The 18,237-nt window shown below is 40.6% G+C and overlaps 1 protein-coding gene across 4 annotated transcripts; it reads right to left on the bottom strand.

The window, feature by feature from the left end:
* On the bottom strand, positions 1–15,042 carry OCIAD2 (OCIA domain containing 2). Of its 4 annotated transcripts, none has more exons than XM_041402910.1 (8): positions 14,899–15,042; positions 11,585–11,719; positions 9,136–9,226; positions 8,306–8,359; positions 6,460–6,507; positions 5,338–5,443; positions 4,093–4,180; positions 1–1,680 (listed from the first exon to the last, which is right to left on the bottom strand). In XM_041402910.1, exons 2-7 carry the CDS (start codon positions 11,642–11,644, stop codon positions 4,099–4,101), a joined length of 441 nt encoding a protein of 146 aa, XP_041258844.1. In that variant the 5' UTR covers positions 11,645–11,719; positions 14,899–15,042; the 3' UTR covers positions 1–1,680; positions 4,093–4,098. The 4 variants fall into 4 exon arrangements, with proteins under 4 accessions (XP_041258844.1, XP_041258845.1, XP_041258846.1 ...); XM_041402911.1 differs by having other exon boundaries at positions 11,585–11,722; positions 14,899–15,040; XM_041402912.1 differs by having other exon boundaries at positions 11,585–11,781; positions 14,899–15,024.
* Positions 15,043–18,237: the final 3,195 nt, after the last annotated feature.

Raw genomic sequence — 18,237 nt, 5'->3', positions numbered from 1 at the left:
TTTTATACATCAGTATATTTATTACAGAAAAATAATCAAAAGTAAAAAACCATCAAAATTACATTTAAAGAAAAGTTCAGTAGCTAAGCTGTAATCCCAAGAGGTAACACTGACCACAAGAACAACCTCTGAGAGTCTGACATGCAAGGTCCTCTGTCACACGCACCGCTCTCCTTGGTGTCACCTGGATGTAATGGCTTCCCTCAGATAACCCAGGCACGACTCAGCCTGCTGCAGCTGCTGGCTGTTATCTTGGCAGCAGAGGACAGACACAGGGGAAGTAGCTCAGACATGTCACCGTGCAAGTTTTGGTGGCTATCACAGCACACCCATGACTATTACATGATTTTCACAAAGGAGGTTGCCTTCTCTGTGGTTGTGTAAGCCCCTCTTCCCTGGAGGCCCTGTGGAAGGCTCTCCAAGGCTCACCTGCCTGTACACAGCAGCACTGCTGTGTATCCCTGACTCCCATTGCAAGTGCTGTGGAAAAATTCTGTAGAAAAGTAACGAGTATAAAATTGAAGCCCCTGTTGAGACAGGGGTTCTTAGTTGCTCAAGAATTCAAAAGGCTAAACACCAAGTAGAAAAATATAAAATCTTATAGTAAAGAACAGGGAGGCCAGTCAAACCCTTCTCCTTCTGCCTGGTGGCTGCTTGGCTAGGAAAGGCTATCCAAGTGCTTTATCAGGGAGTTGAGTATTCAGTCTAATGATTTTGTCAAATCCAGAATGTCTTTTGTGTTTACTAATCAATTAATAGTTATATTCTACTTTTCCACACTATATATTTTGCTTGCAGAATTTCTTTGTGTTGAGGTAAAGATGCCCATAGAAGCTAGTTCAAAAGAGGGCCACTAACCACAGGCATAGTATAAAAGCAAACAGAAAAAACTCACAGAAGACAGTCTTCATCGACTGACAGTGAAGGCCAAACTTTTCAGGAGCTGCATATATTTCCATATGAAAGCCATCACTGTGTTTAGGGGAAGTGCCTGCTTTTGATTTGCTGAGATGTTTCATGGAAGACTGTGTCCTGCTGTTTGTAGAGAGCCTGTGCTATCTAGGTTTGGGGTTTTCTCAGCATCTGGTGGCCTCAGATTTTATGCAACCATAAGCTGTTCCAAAATATTGTGTTCTTGTTCATGATTTTGGTATCCCTGGCAAAGCAGCCCTTTGTGTAAAATTGGCTTATGGGAAGTTGGTTCAGCACAGTAACTGCAGTCTGACAATACCCTGAATTGGGTACTCTTAAAGGACTCCACAACCAAGGGGTCAGCTCAGACTGGATAGCTGCTTCACTGTGCAAACCGTTTAAACATCCTCACACCCTTTCCGTTTGACACAGACAAACATTCCAACATAAACCACTCTGTCTGTTACACAAAGCATTGCCAGCATCTAAATACAATAGACAAATGTAATTTTTCAGTACTAAGAGCTAAATTGCATTGAAGAGAGGAAAATAAACCAATATGTGCTGAAAATAGAGGAGTGTATTTCAAAACGTGTATTTCAAAAAACTGGTATTTAGTACAGAGCTACGTAACAATATGCAACTATTTCAAATGAGTCAATTTATACCGATTCTTAAGAGATTGAATCACAAAATTATTATTTCTAGTCCACAGGAAAGTGCCTTGAAAGAAGATGGTCCATAAGGTTTTAATTGTGTTCACCACATCTGTAAACAGAATGAAATGACCTGTTATTTACGTGAGTGCCACCTTGCTTTCCACGTGAAACATGGAGCTTCTTGGTGATTTCTCTGAGAACATTCCAGAGCCCTTCAGGAAAAAAGACATTGCCTTTGGACTCCTAAACATGAATACAATTTTATCTGAGTGGTCTTCCTAGGTACTCCCAGAGCTTGCACCATATGCTTTGCATGGACAGTAGCAAGATGAGCTCAGCAGGGGCTTTGCACATTTTCAGAGCACAGCATGCTAAATTAAGAATTTTTATTGAAACATAGAAGAGGTTTAACAACACAGAAAACATCATAATGCTTACAGTACTTCTTTTCCTAAGTTTCTAAAACCTGTCCATTAGAATTGATTTGTGGCAAATTCAAAATACCACACTGGCCCAAATATAATGGCTTTTTCATTACAGCAATTAAAACTTGAAATAAATACACTTACATTTGTTTTCAAACTAATTTTTTGACCAAGCTTTCAAGACCTTATAAGAATCAAACAAGAAGATCTAAGCTGCTGGTAAAATGCGCAGCAATCAAGGTCTTTGATGAACATGTGAGCTGGAGCAGGGAACAGGTTCCACAGCAGAAATTTCAGAACCCATTACAGGAAAAAAACAAGGAGAGGGGCCTGTGGCATCCTGTGTTCTTCCCCTCTAAAAGCTGCAAGGCTCCTTTGTGTTTGAGACAATTTTGAATTTATTTAAAAGCTAATTGGTACTTGCATACCAGAAAAAATATTGTCAGCTCACAGAGGAAGGCTGAAAAATAAGATGTGCTTGGATTTGAAGGTTCAGCAAGCTGCAGCTCTGACAAACAGCAGATGTAAATGCCATAATAAATATTTGATTCCTCTACACAGGTAATTGCTAGTAAATGACCATTCTCAATTAAATATGCTTTGGGGTCCTTATTTGAAATAAGTGAGCCTACGTAAACATTTCTTTAAAACAAAATCTTCAAAAGCAGTTAATCAGCAGCATTGCAAGAAGTTAATTAAGCTCATAGGTGCTAATGGATTTAGAGTGTTATTTATTCAGAGTTATCTAAGTCTGGCTCACTTCCTCCTTCACGCTAGCACTAGCAAGAAACCCTTCAGAAAGTTTTGGGGGATTTTTTACCCCTGTCCTCATACCAAAGTAGAGCAGTGAGGTGGCCTGGAGCGCCAGCTCACTTTGTGATCTCTATAGCTGGCACAAGAGAAACACTGCTTCTTTTGGCACAACCCTATTAGGTGAGCCTAAGCCAAAGTGCATTTCTGCTAGTGGCTGAGCACTTGCAGCACTTGATATAAAATGCTGAACCTTTGCAGTGGCAAAGCTGATTAAAATCCGGACTTTATTCTACTGCCCTCTTTAAGGACTCTGAAAACTCTCTTCAATCCCCACTGCCACAATGCACTGTTGCACAGCAAAGTTCATCAAAGTCTCTCATCTGGGCAAGTAAACAGGTTCTGATAGGATATTCCTCCTTATAGACTGTCTGTGGGCATGCACTTTGGATTCAAAAAGGCACCATTACCAATATTCTTGAATGAATTTGTACATTATATATGCTAGACTCAATCCAACAATTTCTGTGTCAGACTTCTGTTCTTAGCTGTGTAAACTCCCATGGCAGGGTTTCAAACAGGCCCTCTGCTCTCCTCTCTTGCAGGCAGCTGAGCTACTTGGAAACACTTTCACACATTCTCCTGCCTGTGAGAAATGTAGGCCAGCTCACCACAAGCAGACAGTGTGAAAGCATTCTTAAAAAACCCAGCTGCTGGCCTGTTTTTCATAGAGTGCAAGTCCTTTTAAACACTTGCCTACTTTCTACCCCATAAACCCTCCTTTTCCACAGAGGGAACTTCCCCCTTTCTGGGGTGAGAACACCACAGGAGCCATGTCCCCTGCCCCACCACAGCAGACTGCTCTTGCACCACTATTACGCTACCCCACTAAGGCTCTAGCCAAACTGTAGTACTGAATGGAAAAAACCCACACCCACCTGTGTCTGCTTTTAGTTCTCAATATTTCAATGCATTTCTAAATATCAACAAAATCCATAATTATTTGATTCTTAAGTAAAACAAGCTGGAAGTTGAAAGGAGTTGTATTTGTTTTAATACAAGCAGTCAATCCAAATTAATTCCACTTAGGTCAATCATCAATACTCAGCTACAGCTAAAGAAAAAAATTCCACAACGATGGGGGATTTAAAATTAGTATGAAAGGTATGCAAGGTAAAAATTAAGAAACAAAATTAATCAGGAATTACAAACACAGAATATTTCCTTGAGTAATGCTTGGATTTTGATTGTTAAATCTGTTATTTGCACTATATTGTTCAGAAGAAGAATACCATTCACCATGGAAAAAAAAAGAGATTTTTTAAAAAAATTACAAGGTTGCCTACCTGGCACTAAGCTGTTGAAGGACTTGAACCTTCTCTCTCATTCGATCCCAATTTTGCCTTACATTCTTTGCAAGTATGATGACACTTCCTACAATATTGAAATCAAATAAAACACTGAAGAATTTTGCTGGATTTATTCTCATACAATCATAGAGCATGGTGGCAAAAGTTCTTGAAGAAGTAATCTCTTGACTAGATTCCCCAATTTTTGTAATATGGGATATAAACTGCAAAATATGACATCTAAATGTCTCGGGGAATAAATGCCCATTAATTAGTATTAAGTACTCCTTCTAGCAATTGCCAAAATATAACAGGATTTTCTAAGCAGCAAAGGACAGTCCTTGCCATTGTACCTAGGAGCAAACCGAGCTAGGAATAAGGTGTGTAACATTTCGTGTAATACCAAGTATATACTTTGTTATGTGGGGGATGAATAGAAGTAGAGAAATAGATGAACAATGAAGAAGCTTCCCATTATCAGTCAGGTACTTTTATAGGCATAAAAGCTCATGCTGGTCTGGGGGAAAGATGTGGAAAGACAAAGGAGAATGATTTTTTGCATAGGATTTGTGGAAATGTGTTCTGTGAGTGCAAGGTTTATACCAGAAGCCATATTGACAATGGAGAGTATAACAGGCAGCTGAAGGAGGAGCTGGGAAGGAAATCAGAGTCTGATTTATGTGAAGGAGTACTTTATGTGAAGTTGGAGGCACCAGGTGACAGAAATCAACATTCTATGGTTAGAGGTGCAAGGCGGAAAAAGCACGCCCTCAGCTTGTGCTCTTCATGGCTTGGCACGACAGCAGGAGGTTGGGCAAAGCCACAGAGGAGAGGGAGGTTGGAATACGGCCTGAGATTGACATTGTTGTTAAAATATGAGAACATTATAAAAAAATCTGTAGCATATTTGGCCTGGTATGTCCCAAAGGAAGACACAAAGGATGGAAGTGATAACATCGACAATCTTAGCAGTATAGCACTAGATGAAAAGAGAGTGAGTGACTTTTAGGTGACATCACACCTAAAAGTACAATAGTTTCATTTCAATAATAGATATCCTAGTAACAGGTATTACAATGATTTTAATTTGCATTTTCTGAAGAATGCAATATATAGTCCAAGGCAATGACTAGTACCTCAGGATCTAATCACAGAACTTAAATTCATAGTTTTGCTGCATATAATTTTAAGTGTGTTTTAGACTATTTTGATCTAGGCTTAATAATTTACATTTGCACAGACCTTTTTTGTTGTGGACAAAATGGTGCAATACCAATTTTCTGAAACTTTTTTTTGCATTTTCCCATGTATGACATCCTTCCAATGGCAAAACCCAAGATACCAGCAACTACAGAGACAGATAAAAATACCTTGTTAATACAAGAGCTTAAATCAGGAGTGGGCTATTGGCTCCACTTTAATCATATAACAAATTCTGTACCACATCTTCTCAGAACATGTCACAAATGTGACATGTCACACATGTGAAGTTATACAGGGTTTACAGGGGTGAATTCAATAACTACTGAAAACCAGTTACCTATCATGAGAGAGAACAACTGGTCCAAAATAATTGATACAGAAAAAGGATATAATATACCTGTGTACAGGAAAAGGAGATAATATTTAAAGGACCAGATTACACAAATAAAATTAATTCAAAATGTCAGCACTAACAGTTCTTAAGAGCCTTTGATTGCACACCATGATTTACTTCTAACGATCACACTTTTAACACCAACTTCTCTGGCCTTCTAAGAAGCTGGAACATCAGCTTGCCATGCTGTTGCACTGTGGCTTTCACTCACTAGAGTCAGAATAAAAGACTACTTCAATGTCCTTGATTTCCTGCTGAATTTCTGCTGGAAAGGGAATTTATTTAATTTCTTGTCATTTATGAGCCACTTTACTGTACAGTACAGTTTCTGTGCTTCTATTTGTTTTCTTTATCAATCCATGGTTCTGAATTAGACAATTGAGATCAATCAAACACATGAAAATGTTATATATTATATATTATAGTGTCATGACTTCTTGATACCATAAGTTGTGCAATCTGCCAAGCACAGCTGATCAATGAGCTGACATAACTGATAAAACAAAGTGGAGACTAAAGTTTATACCAATTTGATAGACTGCATTACATAAATATAATCTGCTACTGAAAATATTTACATTAGAAGAATCTAGTTTCATACATTTATTTTTAAACACATAAAAAAACCTGATTTCCTAATCTGCTGGGGTGACATATCAATTACAAAAAAAAGAAGATTTTGGAAAGAAATTCAGAGAGTTGCATCTTGGCAGGCATATTATCTGTAAAGAACCTTTTATTTCCTTTTAGAATTGGGTACAACTTACGTGCCATCTTGGGGTATGGACCAAATCTTGGGCTTGCTGAGAAAATGCCTAAAATAAAAGGAAATAGTCAGAAAGCTTATTCACTCACCAGTACTGAAAACCAGCACTAATTTTCCTACAGATTTTGCATTTCTTAAAGTGAGGATGGTATGAAGTCCACTAACTCAGATTTCAGTACATCAGGGCACTTTCTATTCTACTAGTTCTTAGTGCATGTGTTTTGGGTTAGTCTTAGAGCCATAGGAGTAAGAGAATCTGGACTTTGCAGGATTCAGTTCAGGCAGGAGCTGAGAGCGTAAACCAACATGAAAGCAACATGTCTGCCACTGGTGACACCCGCAGCACTGCAGAGGAAGTGATGGTGGTTTATGTTTCAGCACAAACCAACCCTGCATATAAAATAGCAAAATTAAATCTCTCACACAGGGTCCAGCTCCTTGTGCTGTGATAAGTAGGATGAAACTGCTCTTTGGTAGCTTTCTGTGGCTATCAATTAAAACTGATATCTAGACTTCCCCTCTGGGGAGGAAGGATCACACATTTTGGCCGTTAAGAGGAGAACACAGTGTGCTAAATAAGAAAAGCAAAAAATTATCTTTAGCTTTTCCACCAAAATCCACATTCCCCAAGTTAATCTCAGGAGGTAAAACCACTATTCCTCTGAGAACTGTGTCTGGCAGAGGAATGCCATGCTGTGGAGGAGGGCTCCACATAGCACGATTACCGTGGCAAAGGGAAGGCAAGTAAACACTGGTTGCACTGTTACATGCATTCAGACAGTAATAATGAGGCTTAGAAGCTCCAGCATCTTCTAGAGGCAGGGTATTGTGTGCAGCCATCAGAAGAAAGAATTTAGACAGAGAAGTATTCAGCCTATGCTAAGCACAAGGGCCTTTGCCCACTGTGATCTATGCAATTTTATATTGGGTCTCTCGGGGGAAGGAGGAACAAAAGTGTTGTTTGTTTCTAATCACCCCCCTCCAACTGGTGACACACAGTAATGATTATTTACTAAGAGCATTTGTTATTTCACAGCTGATCAGAAACATCCAAGTACAATGAACAGAAACTGAGAGAATACCTGGTGCCAGAGGCTGGCACGTTAGCTGCAGAGACAGCCCCAGAGGCCTTCCTGTCACTGCTCACCCTTTTTCCAATGTGTAATCCTTCTCTGACACACTCTTACTCCCTCCCTGCCTGTCTCCCTACAAGCTCATAGGTCAAGGATGGAGTAGGGAACCCACATCAGCCTCTTGTGATACAGCTTAGCAGACTTCAGGGTGGATGCCCCTCACTCTCTCCCCAAAACACCAACCTCTACCTTACACATAGTCCAGGCCCCCAGCAGGGAAACTGAAGGTGCCATGCACAGAACCAGGCACATCCACCACATAAACAGAATACAATTTTCCTTTGTGTTAGCCTGCAGATCGTGAGCCATCTCTACAGAAAGCTCTCTGTCTCCCCACTCTGGCAGCACTCCTTGTCCCTTTGCACCAAAGCTGTAGGACCATTGACACATGGTCACTGTCAAAACATTGCCAGCCTTTTCAAACAGAACAGTCAGAGCTCCAGTACCCGATTCTAACACCCTGCTCAGGCTGTACAGCTCTGCCCTGCGAGCTGCCCCAGTGAAGACTCTACTCAACTGCACATGATCATGATGACAAAATCCAACCACCAGTCTTTGGATTTGCAAATTCTCTTTTCAGTTCATGCTCTTGTGAAAGAACGACTGTAGCAATGCACACATAATAAGCAAATCACCATAGCAATGATGGTAATGAGTGAGAAGAATATTGATCTTGAAAAACAGCATTTTAATGATGTATTTTTTTATCTTTACCTTTTGAGATTAGCCCCTGGGTGACAAGCATGCTCCCAAGAGATAAAGGAAGAGCTGTGAAAATGAAAAGGAAAGTAGCTGGTATCAGCCAAAATTTGCTATGTATTTGGTAAATACTCTCTTATACATTAAATGTTTTCTGTTTCTAATGTAAAAACATTATTTCTAAACATTAACTTTTCCTACTGTCTTAATCACCTGTTACATCTGCTCATTCAGATTACATTCTCTTCAAAGCCAAGATGTTCTCACACAGTGCCAGACATCAGCCATGCTGTAACATCTGGAGCTAATGCAATACATATATATATTTATTAAATAACAGATTCCACAATCTGAATATCTCGTCTAACTACTGCAATACTTATAATGACAGCAGCTCCAATAAAATGCTGAAACCCTTTTCAATCTTCTCCATTCAGGAAATATGTAATTTAGATACAAACTGAGAGGGTGGAAGTAAAGGTACTAAAACACCAAGCACTGATCTTTTTAGCTGTCCTAACACACTTGGATTTTCACAAATCAAAGACACATAGCCATGCCTGCCTTCCATTCAAAGGCAAGGATAAGTATGTAACAAAGTAAAACATTCCTTAGGTGGTTGTAACCAACTCTACAACTGCTGAAGTTCCTACTAAGCAAGACCTCAATCCAACCACCTTTACCTACAACAATGATGAAAATAATTCAATTAAACCTTGAAGAATACAACACTTAACCCACAACAGTGTTCCAACAAAAAAACATTTTTTAGACAGTTTTGCATACATACATCAAGAAGTCATTCTATGTGGTAAGTGTGGCAAGAATTACTTTGGATCACTCACCTCTGTACCAAAAACTTTCCTGTTTGCATTCTTTAATGATCCTTGCAATCTCTCTGTCTTGAATTTGGGACATGGGACAAAATAACATTGGCTGAAAGCATAAACCTGGATTAGTTTACCAAATTTAATCTCACAGGAAGAAAAAAGAAAAAAATTTAATTAATTAAAGAAGATAAATTATAAAAAAAAAAACTACAAAAACCTCCAAGCAAAACTCCTTATTCTGTTGCTAGCAGTATGATGAAATCTTGATACCACAATACAGAAACAGAAAGAACTACATAGGTTTTAAGTTTAAACAACCCATCTTGTTGATCTTTACTTTCCTAAAATTGCTGAGCTGCTGCTTACCCTAGAAGCATATTGTTTTATATCTGTTAGCCATTTCATTCTCATGAGCTACATTATGTCTCCCAGAAAGAAATGACAGGAAATAAAGGCAGAGTGGCAGTTTTCAAAAATCAAGTTCTGCTCTGAACAATTGAAGTTCAATAAGAGCAGATTTTGCAAGTATTAGAAGAGAGTCAAAATAATTTCTGCCAGACTCCTCACTAGTAGAACTTTCTCTCTGAGCAATTTAAATATATCCATGGCATTAACTGAACTCAACCATACTGGCTTCACCCTAGTACAAATCAGGCTGCCAACAGACTTCCCGAAGGTAGCTCTTTTTTCACCCATTGTGATTGTGAGGAAAAAGTGACAGTATTCTCCCTTGCATTCTACTGTCCAAGGTATTGACATGTAAACATATGAGGATTATTTTTCTTTCTTTAACAAAAGACTCAGTGTTAGCATTTGCAGTGCTGTTACCAGACATCTGAGATAAATGGGTGTACTGGTTTCTACTGGATGAGTTTATTTTCTCCACAGTAATCAGTATGGTGCTAGGTTTTGGATTTATGACCAAACCAGTCTTTACAATACAGGGATATTTAATTACTGCTGAGTAGACCTTACACAGAGTCAAGACCTTTTTTGTTTCTCAGGCTGCCCCAATGGCAAATTGGCTGGGGATGTAGAAGAGTTTGGTAAGGGACATAGCTGGGACAGCTGACCCCAGCTGATCCAAAGAATACTCCAATTCCATACCGTGACATTGTGCTCAGCAAGAAAAGCCAAGGCAAAGGAGCCGTCATTAAATTAAAATTAATTGAAATTTTAACATTTTTCTGTGAAAACACATCATCTTCAAACATATGCATTCTTGAAAGAAAAACCATCATAGAAGAAGCAATGCCTTGGAAAATGGAAAGAAGAGCACATTCATCTGTTACAGGATTCTATCTCCTTTCATGCTTGACTTCTTTATGCATGATTTTATAGCCATAATGAGGAAATGCATTTATTGGCCATAGCCACACATTTCACATTATAGGTAGTTGATATCTCAGCCTTTTTTCAAGCACTGCTCCTACAAAAGTTAATGGTGGTGCTGGGCAGACAATGCAGAATTGGCTCCACTCCAGATCATAGAGAACCGCTTCAAACTGGTTTCAGAGCAAGGTCATAACAAATACAGTAAAACACAAACAGGCTGACTGAAAGATAAGGAAATGCATGTCAGAGCCCCAAGTGCACCAACAGGCTTTGCAACCTTTCTGCCTTCATACACACCCTGCCAGCTGTTTAGTTGCTTGGGCTCAGAGTCAGCTCTACCATGGCACAATTGTGTAACACCGAGTTAGACTGCTGAAAACAGAAAAGCTCAGAAAAAGCAGCAATAAACTTTGCCCAGGGCCTCTGCCCTTCAGTTCAGGAGCTGTATATAAGCTCAGGCCCTTGCCTTGTCTGTGCTGTAGCTATACCATGGAGATCCCTACCCTGCCTTGCTAACCTGATCACTCAGCTTAGCATCAGACTTGCCTGGCAATCACTGAACTGACTGTAAGCTGACCCTGGTTAACATCATTGGATCTGCTCTCCTCCTCTTTTTGGGTACAGTGATGCTGTGCTCCCTGTACCCAGCCCCTGCCACCCTGCTGTCACTTGTGCCTCTTCCTTGCAGAACAGCCCAGTTTTGCTGCCCTCTGGTAGTGACTGGTTAGCAAAAAGTAATATCACATTTAAATTCCTCGATGTCTCCATCAGAGGAGAATGTTCATCTTCTGTAGAACTGTAGACCCGATTCTTGTGCTGTATTGTTCCCTTGTCCCCTTCTGAACATGAGCATGCAGAGCTTGATGGGGACAGGCTGTACTGGACTTGTACTCAGACACCACAGCCAGGCCAGCTCATAACTGAGGGCATAAATCAGAGCCTTAAGATTCACAACTCCTAGCCCTCTGAGCACAGTGAACCAGGAAAAATAACACACCATCCTTCCCTCTCTTCATCTATACGCTTAAGCTAACAGACACCTACTTCCCTCTTCAACAAGAGCAACTGAGGCAAAATCTGTTATTCATTAGCAATAGCATTGAAATATAAGGGAGGAAACCCAGCTTACCCATCCAGGTTGTTTTATTGGAGGTGTCTGACTTCCCTGTTGACCTGTTTCAGAAGACATTGTCTCTTTCCTTGTAGTCTGCTACTGCTCTTGTTCAGCAGAAGCTACGCGTTTTATGCTTGGCTACTTCTCCTTCTGCTGGGTACAAAGGTAAAAAGTCAAGATATCATACTGATATTCGCAAGTCCAATGTTCATCTAGAAAGAAAAATGACCAGGTTCAAAGGAGTGCATTTTTTACAGCAAATAGCATCCAGTCACTTGATACACAATTTATAGCACAGCTTATCACTTATCAGCAAAATAAAAAAAGTTGGGTGTAACTTAAACAGCTAAGTCAGTAACTACAGTTAAATGCTGAATCATGACCTAGTATAGTATGTTCAATCATAAAGAAATGAAAATAAATATGAGCAGGTAATTGCAAACCTTTCTAATTTTTTAATGTATTGCAGGTCCAAGAACAGCCTCTTTAGCATGCTGTCCAGAATTACTGCACTACTTCTATCCTCACTGCCATCATCTGAAACCTGGATTCCACGGGACCCACCAAGCAATCACTATCACAAACCACATCTGTATCTCCAAAACCCCAATTCAGTTACAAACATCCTTTAAAAAATAACACAAAAGCATAAATAGGTTCCAAAGAGTTTTAGAGTTGCAATCTTCCATGCTTGAGAGCCATGCTGCTAGGGAAAAGCAATAAGGAAACTCATTTATTTCTAGAGTACTTCAAACAATCTAAATTGTGATTTTTACCTAGCACTTTGCTGTATGGTCTGGCACCTTATTAACATAGAGGGTCCTTTTCTGAAGTCTCCTTTTCTCAAAGTACCTGCTGAGGATGGTGGCACTGAGCAAGGCTAAAGTGACTGCAAAGGGCAGAGTTAAATAGAAAAGATATGCAACAATTTACTGACCTAAATGGTTTTTTTTGCATTTATAATATTACTGTATAAACCACTTCCTGCACTTATTTTGGGGTCAGTTACACAGCTATGAAGTTCAAGCAACAATTGCTTCATATACACTAGATATTCAGACAGCAATTTTTTTAAGCAATAGAAGCAACACAACCTCCCATCCCCTTGGTAAAAAAACTTAAATAAAGCATTGAATTCACACCAATCTGCACTTCATTCTTAGACACTCACAAAAATTACAATGATCACTGTGTCTTTGAAAAACTGTAAGTTTGAAAACCCATATTCTATGAGGAAAGCTCACAGCTCTACACCGTCTTCCTCAATCTGAGAACAATTTAATTTTCATCAGTGTCTTGTCACTTAATGCAAAAAAATGACATAAAATATAAGAAAGATGCATAAAACTTTAAAGTGGCTTGTGTCATCAAAAATTAATCAAATTTTCTTTTCTTATCTGCTTTCTTATTCTTATCTACTCAGAAAGCTTACTTGTACAGACGGCTGCATAAAATAATCACTGGAAACAGTTTCTGAATGCTGCAACAGATTTAAAGTGCTTGTCTTTTTCATTATAATAAAACAGCTGAGTCACAGGAGGAAAATAAATAAAATAAAATGAAGGAAAAAGAGTGGGTATAAATAAAGATTATAACTATTTGAAGTTTGCCATGGGCCTCCTATATTGTCCTAAGTACACGTTTCTCCTGAATTAGAAGTTATTCAGCTATGCTACTGCTTCAACATATTGAAGAACCCCAAAAATATTTAGCCCTTTAAGCAGCCTCGTGGTACAGCTCCCACATGGGATGAAAGCTGAGAGCTATACTGGCAAGAACGAAACAAAGAGACAGAGTTGATGTCATCAAAATATTATGTAACTGAATTATTAATATTCATACCTAGCAGACAAGCTGTCTCCTGTCTGAGGAATGTAAAGTGTTCCAATATTTCAAGGCCCCGTGTCTTGGAAAGACAACTGTTATCCCAAAAAATAACTCTTCCATTAGCTTACTGGAGAAATATAATTTCTTGTCATTTTCTGCAATACTCATTGCTGTTTTCTCAACCTTACACACAATTCTTAGTGCAACAATTAGGTGTATATTCTGGGAAGAATTCTCCAATTATATTATTCTCTTTAAATGAAATGCCTGTGTAATACAAGATTAAACCAATGTGGTTTGCAAATATCAAATAGTCAAAAAACTTATTCATCTTTTACAAGAAATGTTCTGGATAATTTATTCGTTTACAGAAGAAAATGCTAATTTTAGGCTCCTGAAAAAATCTCACAGTTTGAATACCTCTAATGGGATGACAAAGAAGCAGTATGCAAGAAGATAGCTAAGTTTTTCAAATATGAGAGTTGTCAACTTCATACACCGTGTTTTCAATAAAAAGCCTCCTTCTGAATAGGAATAATGACCCCATAATTTCTAGGGCTACTTGGGGGAAGAGAGGGAGAGCCAAAATTGCATGTATCAACCGGTCCACGCAGTGGGGTGTGATGCCCAGGGCAGGCACCACCCATCAAAGATTTCAGGGAGGCACTTCAAGGAAGAGGAAGATGACAAGCCTCAACACGACGTTTCACACCTATCTGAACTGGCTTTTTGAAATAAGAGCCTGAGTTTAAAAGAAAGGTGAGTCTACAGAGTAGCTGCAGTGGGTAGTCAATGGAAAGGTCCCTACCAACAAGCCGAGAGCACGGCGCTGGGGAATGCGCCACGCCTGCTCAGCGCCCCCAGCCAGGGCAGCGCGCACCCGGCCAGCACAGAGCGTTTCTGTCCTAGAGTCACAGAACCGACTAGGCTGGAAAAGGCCTCTAAGATCATCGAGTCCAAACTATGACCAAACATCGCCTTGTCAACGTGGCACTAAGCGTCACATCCGTTCCGTTGTATAATCATACTTATCGTGAAGAAATTCTTCCTAATGTTCAAGCTGAACCTCGTCTGGCACGGCTTGAGGCTATGTCCCTTTGTCCTGCCATTTGTCGTCTGGAAGAAGAGACCAATCCTCCCCTGGCTACAACCTCCTTCCGGGTATTTGTAGAGGGCAATAAGGTCTCCCCGAGCATCATTTTCTCCAGGCTAAACACCCCAGCGCCCTCAGCCGCTCCTAGCAGGACTTATACCCCAGACCCTTCAGCAGCTCCACTGCCCTTCTCTGGCCACGCTCAAGCACCTCAGCGTGCTGACGGGCACGGCGCGGCCGGGCTGCGGCAGCACAGGCCCCACAGCGGCCGCCGGCCCGCGGGCCGGCTGCCCAAAGCCGCGCCCCGACCCTCGCCTTTCCCCGCCGTGACGCTGGAGAAATCCGGCCCCGCGGAGCCGCTTGGCGCGGAGAGGAGAAGTCTGACACTCACGGCCCCCGCCGCTCTTACCTTTCGCAGGCCGCCGGAGGAAACAGAACGGGCTGGACTGGGCTGACCCCACAGCCCACGGGTGCCCGCCTGCCGCGCTGAGCCGCTCTGGGCGGAACCGGCCCGCCCGGGCTGCCGGGCTCCGGCGCCACCTGCCGGGCGCAGGGACAGCGGCGCGGCCGGCCCCGCCGCCGTCACCTCACGGCCCGCCGCTCGGCCCCGCGGGGACGCACCGGCCCTGCCCGCCTCCGGTGCGCTGCTCCCGTAGGACAACAGCGAGCGCGCCAATTCCGCGTTCTCGGATTTCCCGACGGAAATTCAGAACGCTTTTTCAGCAAGGGTATGTGTTAATGAAGGTAACAGAATTACGGAATCTTTAGGTTGGAAGGGCCCTCTGGAGGTCGTCTGGTCCAACCCCCACTGCCAAGGCAGGGCCACCTGGAACAGGTGACACAGGAATGTGTCCAGGTGGGTTTGGAATGCCTAGAGAAAGGGAGACTCCATGACCTCCCTGGGCAGCCTGTTCAGTGCTCTGCCACTCACAATGGAAAGATCTTCCTCAAGCTGAATTGGGACTTCTTGTGGTTATAGTTTATGGCCACTGCTCCTCATCCTGTCTCTGGGCACCACCAAAAAGGATCTGGCAGCATCCTCTGAGACCTGCCTTTGTGATAATTATATGTGCCCATGAGACCCCCTCCCAGTTTTCTCCTCTGCAGACCAAACAGGCCCAGCTCCTGCAGTCTCTGCCTAAGAGAGCTGCTCCAAACCTCTCATCATCCTTGTGGCCTCCACTGGACCCTCTCCAGTAACTTCTTGTCTTTCTTGTAGTGAGGAGCCCAGCATACCACATATGGGGTCTGTCCTACTAATTGAAAGTATTTTTTTTCTGGAAATGAAATACTGTTCTTTTAAAAAGAAACAACAAATTATACTTTGACCATTTTGGAATTAAAAGCATTGCTTATGTACTTTGATTTTAATACTACAATGCTCATGTAAATAAATAAATAAATTCTAATATTAACAAGAATTAAATAAGAAAGGCACTTTCATCAAGCAAAAATAATTTTGCAAGAAAAAGTTATTCTGAAAATGTCAGTTGGATGTGGGAGGGGTTGTTCTAGGAATATTAAAAAAATTGTTCTACTTTCTCTGAAGTAAGAAATGCAATGCCTTTCTTTAAGAATAAGTTTTCTAAATAAAAATATAAAACTGAGTTTTATTCTGCATTTTATTTTAATTATAAAGGTCTCTGTTTCTATTTTGTTTTGCTTTATTTTTTTTTTCACAGCAAGACAGTAGTTTTCAGTGGAATATCTTAAATGGCGATATGACACTTCAGTGCTTATCATGAAATGAATAGCCTGTGAGATCATCATTAAACTTCCTCCTTCTGCATGACCTTGGCATCTCAGTTTCATAAGAAACATAAATCATAGTTAATTTTCTTAAGTCCAAAGAAAGCTTTCAGCTTCCATGAGTCTTGGCTGCTTGAAGTCCCTTTCACCAGGCTATTCTCCCACTCTTGTCTGCCAAACCACATGATCAGACTTTGCTGCTGCAAAATGTGCTTTTCACATGGAGGCTGGGCAAGAGTGTTGTCCTAAAACAAGTCTTGAAAGTGTATCTAATACCTCCTGGGATCTCAAAGGTATTCTTGAAAACATACATGAAAACTCTTCAATAGATACTGGCTACATGCTATTCTGAAAAATACAATACACAAGAGAATCCCATGTGGAGTGAGTACTTCATAACCAATAACTTCTTAACTGGTCCATCTTAAGCTGAACATAAAGTGAAAGCACTGGAATGATAATTTTCTCATGTGTGTGCCTGAGGATAGTGATTGCCTAGAGATAGGACTGTTTGGATTCTTGCATCTTTCTGTGCGAAAGTGCCTCTTAAAAATCAGTTGAAGCTTCTTTTTAATTGTAACTTTAAATGTAAAGTTGGTTATCACAATTGAATATATTTTTCAAACACTTTTTCTTTCCAAGATTTACCTGAAAGTTTTTCAGAGTTATAAAAATAGAGAGAAGGTAATAGAGAAACCAGTAAATGTTAGTGATTTGGAAGAGTAAACACAAAGCAAAAGAGATTCTTACCACTCCCGGAGCAACACAAACTTTACACATCAAAGAAATAAACCCCAAGGGATACCAAAAATAAAGCGACTAATATGGAGTTGAATGTTTGGCTGAGGAATTATCTGTTGTCAGAGTAGAAGCAGATGAGGGACTGAGATTTCACAAACTCAGGGAAGGTTTACAGGGCTCTGGCTGCTTGACTGAAGAACCTCTTAGAAAACACTGAAGGGTTGCCAGGGTCCTGAGGTCCACCACAGTCACCAAAGCAAAGCCTTTGTGGTGTGCATATTTAACAAAAAAACTCCACGTGTGTATGCAGTGCATGCCAGCAGGAGGAACTATTACCACTTATGTTAAACATGGTTTATCTGTCTGTTACAAAATCAAACCCTGTTAATTGCTTGAAAATCCCTGTGAAACAAAGCTCCACCCCCATGCTTAGTAACCATAACAGAGCATGGAAAACCAAGTAAGAATTACACGACAGGGCATTGTTCTCGTGCTGATGGGAGCACGAGTTAAGGGCGAATGAAAAGACATGAAAAATCACAGCAGGAAACAGTCAACATACCTCTGAGTAAAACATTAAACTGTCCTCACTACTTGCAAGGAATCATGTAAGTTTTCTGTGTCTTGGCTGATTCTTGGATGTACTTCTATTTGATACTTGGCCTGGGCTACCTTTAAGAAGTGAATAGTTGGTAATTATGAAATGTTTAAGATACAGGATTTTCCCTTCTCAGTGTGAAGAACCCAGTAAAGTGCTTGCAGGGACCTGCTTGTGTTTGTGTTTCCCATGAGATTGTGACAAGTGCCTAACTGTAGACTCACCCACCCCTGCTTTATTCAGAGCTGTGGTTGTTTTAGTCCTAATCTGTGCTCATACTTTCATGCTTTTTCCCCCTATTTCTCTGGCACTTGCTTCTGCTTCTTCATCATGCTCATGTCAGGCATCTCAGGCAATATGTAAGGACAACTTCTCACAGGGGTCTGAAATTTCCTTTAAGTGCCATGTGTTTCCTTGGGTTTCAAAACATACTTATATTACAGTTTGAACACAAATAAAGATGTGTTTTTTACAATCGCTAGCTTTAGAAAAGTTTACCCCTGTCAACCAATGTAATTATGGGGCTGTTAAATTCAGATAACTTTTTATGTCTGCCTTGGGGTAGGAGTGTCTTAAATACTACTCTAGAATGCAAATGCTTCTTGTTCTGTGAGTGGAAGCTCCTACTGTAGTGTTTTCTTGACTTTACTGGTTTGACAT

This window comes from Onychostruthus taczanowskii, unplaced genomic scaffold, assembly GCF_017590055.1.
Source record: "Onychostruthus taczanowskii isolate IOZ18803 unplaced genomic scaffold, ASM1759005v1 scaffold2, whole genome shotgun sequence".
NCBI classification, from domain to species: Eukaryota; Metazoa; Chordata; class Aves; order Passeriformes; family Passeridae; genus Onychostruthus; species Onychostruthus taczanowskii.
Note: the sequence above shows the minus strand (reverse complement) of the source record. Positions and strands in the feature narration are given on the sequence as shown.

What these genes read in the sequence shown, in the direction of transcription:
- OCIAD2 (XM_041402910.1), bottom strand. Translation starts at nt 11,644, where the DNA reads ATGTCTTCTGAAACAGGTCAACAGGGAAGTCAGACACCTCCAATAAAA. An exon ending in CAATAAAACAACCTGGATGG is followed by an intron (nt 9,227 to 11,584) that starts GTAAGCTGGGTT and finishes TTATGCTTTCAG; the next exon opens with CCAATGTTATTTTGTCCCAT. An exon ending in TCCATACCCCAAGATGGCAC is followed by an intron (nt 5,444 to 6,459) that starts GTAAGTTGTACC and finishes CTGTCTCTGTAG; the next exon opens with TTGCTGGTATCTTGGGTTTT.